The 11,787-nt window shown below is 43.1% G+C and overlaps 2 protein-coding genes across 2 annotated transcripts in view; both read right to left on the bottom strand.

Moving 5' to 3' along the window:
- Positions 1–2,521, bottom strand: part of vps35 (VPS35 retromer complex component) — a 19,256-nt gene extending 16,735 nt beyond the window's left edge. Inside the window, exons 1-3 of the mRNA XM_079285490.1 lie at positions 2,395–2,521; positions 1,243–1,341; positions 269–365 (exon numbers count right to left, since the gene is read on the bottom strand). Coding sequence (XP_079141616.1) covers positions 269–365; positions 1,243–1,341; positions 2,395–2,397 — 199 coding nt within the window. The 5' untranslated portion in view covers positions 2,398–2,521. The remainder of the gene's footprint in view (positions 1–268; positions 366–1,242; positions 1,342–2,394) is intronic.
- Positions 2,522–6,118: 3,597 nt separating this feature from the next.
- Positions 6,119–10,813, bottom strand: fgf19 (fibroblast growth factor 19; the record flags this gene model as incomplete). The annotated part of the gene is made up of 3 exons (XM_079294299.1): positions 6,119–6,439; positions 10,398–10,501; positions 10,603–10,813. 3 exons carry the CDS (start codon positions 10,811–10,813, stop codon positions 6,119–6,121), a joined length of 636 nt encoding a protein of 211 aa, XP_079150425.1.
- Between the last annotated feature and the right edge of the window lie 974 nt (positions 10,814–11,787).

The raw sequence follows: 11,787 nt of genomic DNA, 5'->3' as shown, positions 1-11,787 counted from the left end.
ATTTCAATCACCTCTAAATGGTTCTCAGCATGGCGGCGCCTGAGCCGGCAGCTTGTAGCTAACGGTGCTAACTACGGCAAAGGTCTTGGCAGTGCTAACAGGGGGTAACCGGTGGTGGGGGGTTACACTTCCACGACGACGCTGTCTGTCGAGATGGTGTAATCGGCTGTAACCGCCGTATGAGCGCAGTGCAGAGCGGCAGAAGCGAGCCAACCAGTGGGGCGCGCTCACATGCGTCAACGTGCACTAAAAGAACTGTAGAGGATACAAAGCTCATAGTAGCTCTTTGGGGAAAGCATGGAGGTCCTCAGCTCACCCAGCATGTTAGAGGCATGCTTCAGAGCATCCATCAGCTTGTTCTTGTCCTGCAGACAACAGAATTAACCTATGAACATGCAAAAGAATCACAACGAGACATGACCTCCAACGTTGGACATTCAGCTGAATCCCAAAATGCAGCATTGACTCATACAGAGCAGTAGGCGGTAGCTGGCCTTTCATCATCGATAGCTTTGTGGGCGTGTTGCATTGAACATGTGATTTACATACTCGGACTAGACAAGGAAGTCCTCATTCTACATTGTGCAATTTGTTTCCCTGAGAACAGAATTCAATGACACAAACACTTCCAGCAGACACAGGGCTGAGCTCTGGGTCTGTGCTGGAAGTGTTCGCCACTCCTCCTGTGGTGAAGGAATTCGTGCTTCCGTTTCTGAGGGAACGCAAACCAGTCAGATTGGCTCGCATATGGTTGTTGCTTGCAGTGTGCCAAAGCATATTTGCAGAATGTTGAGGCGTCCTTTATTGTCCTCTGTAGTGCCGCTGAGCACCCTTTCAATCTCCACACCTCAGCGAGTGGTGTCGGGCTGTAACGCCAGGCCCCACTCAAACTGAAGAGCAGATTATTGCTCTCCAATCTTTTCAGCATGTATTTGTAAGGCAGGTTTAGTCTTCCAAAAGAAATCTGAACCCAATATTACACATTGTTTTGAAAGAGAAATTGAGTTTACTTTATAAATCCAGACCCCTAAAACTCTTGGTGGAGCAGGTGGTGAGCACCGAGTTATTCCTACGCCGACAGTATGAACAAATGCTGCTGTCTAAGATGCATTAGTGAGCTGAATGACTTGAATATTGATTTGCAAGAAATTGGTATGTGGGCTACGCACAGGGCTGTGAACCAATGGTTTAAACAATGATCACAACCATAATGATATCTATAACACACTGAAAGCAGCCTACCAGGCATCGCTTCATCTGGAACGACTGGACCTTGACAGCCTGCACAGCTTCATCAAGAAGCTTCTCCTGTTCATCCTGGGGAGACTGCTGTGTGGTTGGCTGTAACACCAAAGAACAGAAACACTTTTTTCAATATTAGCTTCATTTACAAACAACTCTTTTTCTTTTTCTTTACACAGTGCTGAATAATGAAGAATGCTGTCATGCTATGCTATGCCACCTTTGTATTAGACATTACAGCATCTAGCTAGCTTAGGGTACTGACTTTGCTCCATAGGACTGGACTGAATTACAAAACATAGAACCATGGAGGACCTCAACAACATCACCTCATCACGTTGTGTTCCTGTCATCCAATTCAAAGCATTCGGGTGTTCGTCCTCACAGTCGCTGTGCAGGATGTAAAACCCTGGCTACCCAAAATAAGTGCATTTCTCTTCTTAATCCCAATTTGCATTAATGCGCAATCAATGTAATCTAATGTATCTAATGTAACATTAGCTTACGTTACCTAAATGCTCGCGAGTGGCGCAGGCATGTCCGCAAGACAAATATCCCTACAGTAGTAACGTTACATGTACGCAATGTATGAAGTATAGCATGCACGCTCAGGCCCTTTTGCAGTTTGGCATCGCACTGTGCCAACCAGCTGACACAACTTCTGTTTATCTCACGCGGAAACTAGCTCAGGCCATAACAGTTAGCTAGCTTCAGTGAAACACGACACACCAAGCGGAAGAGTAGCGCTACGCTAACAACAGCTAGCGCTAGCTAGCTGTCACACTGTCACTTGTGTTGTCCTGAAAACCAGAGGCTAACGTTACACCAACTGGCTCGTTTGATCCAACACATACCACGGACTTTAAGGATATGATGAATGTATTATAGACAACGTGAATAAAATACGTTTCGGTAAAACTGACGTTAGCTTGTAGCTTGCAGTCAGCTGCAGGTTGTTAGCCTAGCTAGCCGCTGTCTGACGTCGCCTCGGAAGCGTTAGGCCATAGTGCCGCTCGCTAACACGTCTTATTTAAGACAGGTTAAGGTACACACTTGAAATGAGCTGTTCCATTGACCCAAAGTCAACACAGGCGAGTAGCCAGAGCAAACATGCAAAGAATATAATCGTTCTGTATTTGGAAAACTGCTTACCATGATTATTAGATGTGTGTCAGATCAGTCGGCGAGGTTGGCCTGTCATGTGACTCACATTAATGCTGCCTTCAATGTCTGCACTCAGCTACCACATGAGAGAACAGGCGTGGCCAGTGATCCACAACTTACAAGATATGAGTGAGTTGGACAAAGTCATCATTGCACCATTCACTGGATGCCATCCGCCATAAACTCAAGAAGAAGAAGAAGAAGAGGAAGAAGAAGAAGAAGAAGAAGAAGAAGAAGAAGAAAGTCATCATTGATCTGCTCAGAGAATCTAACACCACCACGAGCAGCACAACACATTATAACAGTAAAATACGAGTGCTTGAAATCGTTAAAACATTTAAAAACGTTTAAAACAGAGGATGTCTGTATGTCCTGTGCTGTAAAGATTGTAAAGCCCTCTAAGCCAAATTTGGGATTTGTAATATTGGGCTGTATAAATAAAATGGATTTGAATTGAATTTTGCATTTTGATAACTGAACTTCGATGTGGCGTGATTTCTTGAATGTTACTGTTTTAGTTCAGATTTCTTGACTCAGTTGGTGTCCAAACACAAGAAAGGAAATGACATATTTAATATATCTACTCTAGCTAGCACCAACTACAATGAGCATTAGTTCGCTTTTTATCAATAATTAAGATCATACTTACACATGAGATGCATCATTTTGTAAATATCTTCAAAATTACACCAGCAAATTCAAAATGTAGGTGTGTAGAATTGAGTTGCGTCTCGTGGAAAGGACTTGTCAGAATTGGTTTGATCCCGAGGTGGCTGGCCTTTCTGTGTGGAGTTTACATGTACTCCCGTTGTCAGAGTGGGTTTTCTCTGGGTTCTCCCGCTTTCTTCCACAGTCCAAAGACAAACCCTAGACTCTGAATAGGATACGCGGTTACAGATGATGGAAGGATGGCTGGATGGCTGGATGGGTGCTTTAAAGATCCAGTGTGTAGGGTTTGGCGCCATCTAGTGGTGAGGTCGTACATTTCAACTCGTTGAAACTTCTCCTGTGCCAAGTGTCTTCGGAGAACTACCTACGGTGGCCAATGTGAAAACGCGAATGTTTTTGTAAATAGCATATTGGCCCAATCCCAACGTCCCCCCTAAAGCCTGAACCCTGAACCCTCAGGGACTCACTGACGTCACCTGTCAGTGGGTGAGTGTGAGTGGCTGTGAGGGCTTGAGATGGTGTGAATAGGAACGGGTCAGCACTTTACTGCAACATATCACGTTGCCATGAAAACGACAACAAATATGATGTATAATTGTGTGTATTTATTGTATACTTTGTACTCCCTGATTTGAACGTCTTCAGGCTCTTTGCTCACAAGATGAGAGGTAACTTTATATCATCAATTTACTTGTTTTTGTCAAAACAGCTTCGATGACAAAATCAAATATTTGATGAATAAATGAATAAATATCTTCTGATCTCAAGTTTATTTGTTGTTCCATCTTTAACCCTTAATGTTTCTGAGTAGTTTAATACTCCAGGCTGAACACACTAGTATTTCAGTATTTTCAAGTGATCGATGTCGTCACAATGGGGACATCTGGTGCACAACACCTGCTATTGCATCTGTATGGAGGAAGCTTTCATCCTTGATATTTTGTTCAATATTATATAATAAACATTGACTGATTTTAAGTAACATACGACTCTGCTTCTTAATAATGTGACAGATTCACTGATGTGTAATTCTGGGCATGCTAAAGCTCGGCATCGACACGCCTGATACCGTAGGATTCAGGACACACACCATGATCGGATGAAACATGTTCTACTTCAAGCGTAACATGACTCGACTTACCTCCAGGAGTCGGTGTCTGGGTTGTACATCTCGACGCTGTCTAGGTTGGTGCTGATCTCCTCATCTCCACCAATGGCATGAAGATGCTCTTCGTGTACCACCACTGAGAAGCTGCTTCTAAACTCCTGCATGTCAGCGAGCCTTTTCCAGCTGTCCTGCCCGGGGTCATCACTATAGCATGTGTGCGATGAAAGAAAACAGGTAACGATGGAAATGTTCAGACCCCGGCTGTGCATCTGTGGGACAGTCTAGGTTATTCAAAGTATGAAGAGGATATTTGTGCAGCAGTTGTGTCCTTTTACCTGGAGGCAGATTTCATCATGTCATCCTTGCAGTAGTAGTAACATCCTCCAAACACATACAACTTTCCCACCATTGCTGCTACCCCATGCCTGAACTTTGGCTTGTCTGGCATCTCATCCAGCCTCCTCCACTCAATCTTCTTCACCAAACCTATACCACTGCGTAAGGAGTTTGCAAGCCACAGGTCCCTGCTTGGTATGCGCTGTCCCACATCTGGGTTCAGCTGGTCTCCCCGACCACAACCAGGGCGTCTGTGGGAGGTCGGACTGAAGTCGTAGTGTCACACAAAGTGTTCTGTGCACTTTCTTTTTTATTACACACAATTATGAATGATGAATGATTTTGCTCCTGATTGGTTTTGGATCATCTCTTTCAGGCATTTCTCTGCTGCATTACGTCTCTAGTCTTGTTCTGTCTAATCGTGCGCATTGGCCTCCATTGAAAGTGCACTATACGGGGTTCAGAATGGCATTTCTGTGTTTGAGCACCGCGTGACATACTAATGATCTTAATACCACAGACCTCGATCCATTTCTTGCTCAAAAGGGCTCATTTTGTGGGCAAGTATTTTTATATAGAATCTGCATTTACCTTGGAAAAAGAATCTTAAAGAAGGTTTTCCTTTTTGCATTGCGTGGCTGTTGCGTGAACCAGCACAAGTTTGGATTGAGCTATGTTACATGTGAGAATAGTCAGAGAAGTCTACACATGGCAGAAAATCACAGAGAGAGGTTTGGTGGTTTAAAATGCAAAGTGCTGCTTTATATGCAACAGGAAACATCACACATACAGAAAACAGTGCATTCAATAAAGCATTCAAGGTTTCACAGTCAAACTGCTCGACCTTTAAACAATTAAATAAACACAACTATAACACTGCAAGAAAAAAGACTTTTTGTCAGGCATGGAATAGTAGTCATCTCTTTAACTTACTTAATATTGCAGTTCATTTGACGAACATGCTGATCCTCATCTGCAGGTAGAAAGTAGTGAGCCTCCTCTTCACTTCACTGAGGCAGTGTGCCCTGAGACTCTCATGTGCTGAATCACTCGTTGTATAAGATGGCAAACAAGTCTGCAAAATGTCTGATGGCGTTGGTGCTCCTTAGTGTGGCTCTACGCCTGCTGATCAAACACTGTGACCAATAGTCTACTATTCATTCCCTTTTTCAAGTTTCCATGGGCGCTACTCGTAGTTGATCTATGGTCAGCCATCATGTTACCTTCTCTTCATTCCAAACAGACCAGAGGGTCAAACACATCCCTCCCTGTGGGCCATAGGCTGCTTTTTGGGGAGGAAGAACGAGAGAACGTTGGGTGTTTGTAAAGGTTGTTCCTGAAAGTGACGGAATAGAACATTATACTCGGTACAGGTGTCGTTCTCCTCTCTGTAGGACTCTGCACTTGTATTGTGTTCAGTCATGTCTCACTGGACAGAGCTGGCAGGATGTCGCGGCAGCCTTTCCGGCTGCCGGCTGGCTGAACGTGCAGTCAGTTCCTGGTTCTACAACATGCAGTGAGGAGTGCAGGTTCTCAGGCCTAAGACAAAGTAGAACAGTTCATGATACATCCGTTTACTGGTGTCTCAGAGCGCCCGGCTCATCTCTTGTGGAAGCTGGGACTGTGAATGATCTGAGAGAGCTTTCCAAACGAGTCCATCGAGTCCACAGGTTCTTCTGTTTGTGCTGTGCTCTGCTGCGGCTGGTCAGGTATGTCCAGTCCGGGGGACGAGGCCTGATCCACGGTGCTGATCCTTGGGAGGAACTGGGCCAGAGCCGGTACGCCCCGGTCTCGACCCTGCAGCCTCTGCCTGGGGTTTCCCAGACTGAGCAGAGCTCCGTGTCTGTCAGAGACATAGATGTTGTAGCCGTCCGGCAAGATCTGCTCTCTGAACGTGCAGTCATCTCTGCTGTAGGTGTGCTGGAAATGATGGGACATGTCCACATATAAAGATAATCATCTTCCACAAAATATTGAAATGACACTTGGTTGTGAGGAGATGACACCTGAGGCAAATGACTTTGTTTTGAATTCATTGTAACTTTGGGAATGTATTGCTTTTATTTGATATGACTTTCTGTCAATGTGGTCCCAGATTTAAGTTGTCCTTGATCTACTCTTCTACTAGCAGCAGACTTTCCTCCTTGCTCCTGTTTGTTTTATTTTTTCTTCCAAGTCAGCAAATTCGCTACAGTTTCACTGTGCATATATTCTTAAATATATTAGATTGTTGTTGATTCTATATACTAAATGCTACTGGAGATATGAAATACTTCACGTCACCTGTGACCTCTGTTTCTGCAGAACAAGATTTCACAGTTCTTTAATATTTAAAGCAATACTATGTAACCTTTGAAGGAATCACACACTCTTCGTCTTACAAAGGACAGCTTCAATTCACAAGTAATAAAATGCACCTTTACTCATTTCAATATGGTGCTTCAGCCTCCAGCCTCACTGGGTCTGGTAGGTCCAGTAGCGTATGCTGTTGGCTAATGTTAGCAAACAAAAGAAGACTGGATCGATACTACACCATGACAGACATTACATCACTTTGCTCTCCTCATGCTGCTGCTGACTCTTTTTAATCTCTTTTTTTTAGAACCAATTGATGATGTTTTATTAACTGAACAATTATTAAGAAAATAATCACCAGTTAATCACTAGTTGCAGCCCTAAAATATATTAAAATACAATAAACCATCGGTCATATTATGCTCCTGTGCACGTATTGCACAGTCTAGGAGAAATGCAGCGAATCCTGATACAATGGTTCCGATGACATTTTACCAAAAGTTACTCTTCATTTTTTGTGCATTTTCTTACAAAAGCCAGTGAAACCTGTGAATGTGCTCGTTACATGCACACAGTCTTTTCAAGATAAACTTCAGTCTTCACAGGAAACAACTTAGTTAGGTTTAGGAAAAGATCATTGTTTGGTTTGAACTTACTATGGTTGCTCAAGTACCCAAACTATGTGACAAATAAATCAAAGTAGCTTTCTCATTTCACATGTGGAATGAACAGCTGTCTCCCTGATGACAGATCAGAACCCCACAGCCCTCCTCTCGGGGTGGGCATACCTACCATTGGATTTGAAGGGATGTGTATGTATGACAGCACATTATATGTCTTAGATATAGCTACGAATGCTAATAATAGGGTTCCGACTCCTTTTTGCCGCAAGGCTCCCCAGCAGGTTAATTAGGCTATCATCTTTTACAGCCGAACCATGACCTTTTACTTGTTATTTGTTTTTTTTAATGATTTATTTACCTGTATTTGGTCCATCTTGGTCAATGGTATTTTTTCAGTTTTCTTTACTCATATCCATATACAGTAGCCTACCGTAAATTCCGGCATGTAAGCCGCTACTTTTTTTCACGTGCTTTGAGACTGCGGCTCTTACAACGATGCGGCTAATGTATAGATTTTCATAGGCTAACTAGCTTTGCGCCGCCAAAGTCGGATACGGATGTGTGTTAGAAAACATGAGCCCACACCCGTGCTCGCTACTGGATTGGTCATTACCAGCCATGACGTCTCCGTCCCTGATTCGTAACACTCACTATCACATGACCCGTACCCGGAAAAAAACAAACAGGCAGGGCGACCAGTAATTCATTTCAACATGGATAACTCATTTCAAGCGTTGCTGCTAGCACAACAGCTAGCAGCTGTTGTGCTAGCAGCAACTGATGCCGCTGATGACGCCGCTGGTCACGGCGCTCGCTAATCGCTCCAATAACAGCTGATTCCTCCACAGAAATGCAGACTTTTACTGTACTGTAAAAGTCTGCGGAGGAATCAGCTGTTATTGGAGCGATTAGCGTGCGCCGTGACCAGCGGCGTCATCAGCCCTATTAAGCGGCCAAGCCAGTTAGCCGTAAATGCTATTCAGAGCTACGAGTTACAACAACAACAGTTATTGCCTTGTTGCTTTTAGATTCTAATGAGAAGACACGCTGCTTCGTTTTACTTCTTCCGTTTGGTAGCCTTGAGAGACCTTAGTCTGTAAGTATGTCTGTATGAAGCATGAAAAGATGTACGAAGATAGATTATATTCGCTAATGCTAATCCCGGTTAGCATTTCCCCATTGGCGGTAATGTTAAAATTAGCTTAGAAGCTAGCGAGTCGGACCTATTACATGATGTTCAGAGAAGAAGACAACTTTCGTACTGTTAAAAGCATCTTGCCGTTCAACGGGGACACCTGCGGTGTATAGACAAGTGCGGTTTATCGATGTACAAATTCTTTTTTCTTTTAAAAATTAGCAGGTGCGGTCTATATACAGGTGCGCTCTATAGTCCGGAAAGGTTAAAAAGTTGCTCAGACAGCAAAATAAATCCTAAAGTAGAATGGCAGTTTCCCTTAGGATTTGCATGAATGCTGTTTTTAGATAAAAGGCCCCAAAAATGGTGCTGCAAGTTCTTCGACGGCTGTTTACTTTGACCACAGAGAGACAGTCAGAGGTCAAGGTTGTTATTGCTGCTGCTGGGTCTCGTCATCCAGGTTTTTCACTTTGCAAACACATCCTACCCTGCACCGCACTGGACAAAGGTTGATGAACTGGTCGTCTGTTTCAATGAATGACTGACTGGCATGCAGTGTTTTCTGAACATGGAAGCTGATGAACAACATATGGAAAGCAGCAGGAAAGCTCAGGTCAACAGTTCCTGCAGAAATATGTCCTGGAACATCTTTCGACAATGTAAAGCATTGTTTTAGCTGCATTGCTAAATTTAGAAAATGTAAAATCTAATAAATATCACATCATTGTTTTACTCTTATTCTTTGTAACAATAGAGCAATTATAGGTACAACTGTGAGTTTCATTTATATTTGAGTCATATTGTATGAGCAGTCGAGGTGTAACATGGTCTATCTACTTATTTATCATCTTACAGAGTTCAAAACAGCCAATAATAATGGAATCAACTAGAAAAGCCTAAAAAGGATACAATGTGACATGTGCAGAGAACACAGTCCCATGCACAGACACACAAAGTACCTCATGCATATATCTGGCTCAACAAGGCAACATGTGCTATCAAGCAAAGAGCTCGTGTGAAGAGCAGCATGAAGTATTCAGAACAAACTGGGCTGTGATGTGATGTCAAAGATGTTCCCTGACACAAAGACACAGATATGAAGAGTCTCCTTTTCTTTGGCCGAGCACTAAGCAGCAGCTGATCGGCTGAGAGGCTGACCGGCTGACCGGTGACGAGGTGCTCATTGGTCACAACTCTTTCTCCAAAAGTGACATCGTGAAATAAAACTGTAGCAGTAAATAATGACACTATGAATACAACTCATTTTCAGAAGGCATCATGTCACAGAACTGACCTCTAATAAAACGATGGCAATAGTAATGACATCGTCACATTAACAATAACTTGGTTATTCAGTTATTACTTATTGCTGTAAGTTATTCCATTACTTCATCGTACATTTCCATATTTAACTTGATGTACTGTATTTATTCACATGAGTTATTTCATTGAATCTCTTTGATGTTGCTGTTCTGGTATTCCTGCTATATTCAGAGACTTGAATTGAATCTGTTGGGTAAATAAATGTTTGTGTAATGGATTATACATTTTAATGTCAGATCATTTTACTCATTTGATAAATATGTGTCTAATCACTCTGCAGTGGTAATCAGACGAAATGAACTTTGACTTCTCGTGTCATTAAGTAATCCCCCTTCATGACACGTGACTTTTCATAAATATGAAAAAATAAATCAGGCTAATGAACTATTTTTGGATGAATAATAACATTTGCAACTTTAAAAGTATTTCCATACCACCAATAAACAACAAATGTACAGTAGTAATAACAGACGGGTTGTCACTTTGTCACATGAATCCTCACCGATGAGTACAGTCTTCCATCGCCTTCGATGCAGAGAAACCGTGCGGTTGCTACTCCTCTGATGACAACAGAGCCGGGATCCACTGGACTGATCTCCAGCAGGCCTGCAGTTCAAACGTTCATCGGTGTGAGAATCCCACCAAACCTCCTCCAGTCATCACAGTGTGGAGCCTGTTAAGGCTGCCTCTTAAAATGCCTGACTTACTGTACGGAGTCTGGAGCGCAGAGCCGTGGATCTGTCCATCCTCACTGATCAGCAGGTGTAGTCCCGGCCTGGCGGCGTACAGGTGCTTGAGTCGGACCGACTGGCCCCAGCTGTGGGCGATATGGGGACCCTGGTCCGATAGGGGCACACAAACAACTCCGAAAGCTAAAAACATATTGCCAACGGATACGGTGACTGCGAGCAGCAACATGGTGCGTCAAATCCTCTCAAAGCGCTCTGTCGCTGCTCCCTCCAGTAGGCAGAGTGAAATAAGTTAGTCTCATCCTAACCCAGTCTTTTAAATATGCCCTTATCAGCAGCAGATAACCCCTTTTCCCAAATCCAGTTCCTAGAAGCAGACCACAACACACCCCTGAACCACATCCAACTGATAGCTCTCCATTGGCCATGAGCGAGCCCCCACGCGAGCCTCTGTCATGTCTGTGATCACTATACTCTGTTCAAAACTCTGTCAATTCATTGTGCTGTTAAATATTATTAAATAGCACGCTCTCTAAAAAATACGACTCAGAACATGTTATAAAGCATCAGGAAACCCTTTTCTATACGACATAGGTCCATATATCCGATAACACAGCATGACATTATTCTTACTCACAATAACTTCATCCGGCTGAGCAGATGTCGTGGGAGCGTGCCTGCATTCCAAATTCAGAAACTGTCATTGTAACCGTTTCTGGGTAAATGATTTGCATGTGGAATGTGCCAGAAGACACTAATGATGCATGTAGTTGTAATTGTGTGTGTATGGGAGGCAACATACACTTTTACTCTTCTAACCTCTTGACTGAACTCGTGTGGTGGCTGCACCCGCTGCTCCAAGGGCTCATCATGGGAATGATACTTGATGTAACTTCTGTACCATACTATTAAGCTACACAGTTTATCTTAGTGGAAGTTTGTGGTACACCTATTTGTACTTGAGTATTTTCATTTGATGCTACTTCCTACTTTTCCTCCACCACAATTCAGAGGGGAATATTGTATTAAACATACAAAACGCGATAAGCTTACAAAATATGTTGTACTGTTATATATCACAACAAGTAGTAGTAGTAATAGTAGGATGTTGCAAACAGTCCAGCTGTTGTCGTATTAATAGACGTAGTCGTAGTAGTAGTAGTAGTAACAGTAGTTATATTGTTGTAGGTTAAAAGCAGTCTA

Source organism: Melanostigma gelatinosum, assembly GCF_949748355.1.
Source record: "Melanostigma gelatinosum genome assembly, chromosome: 2".
Classification (NCBI taxonomy): domain Eukaryota; kingdom Metazoa; phylum Chordata; class Actinopteri; order Perciformes; family Zoarcidae; genus Melanostigma; species Melanostigma gelatinosum.
This window is presented reverse-complemented; position numbering and strand designations above follow the sequence as displayed.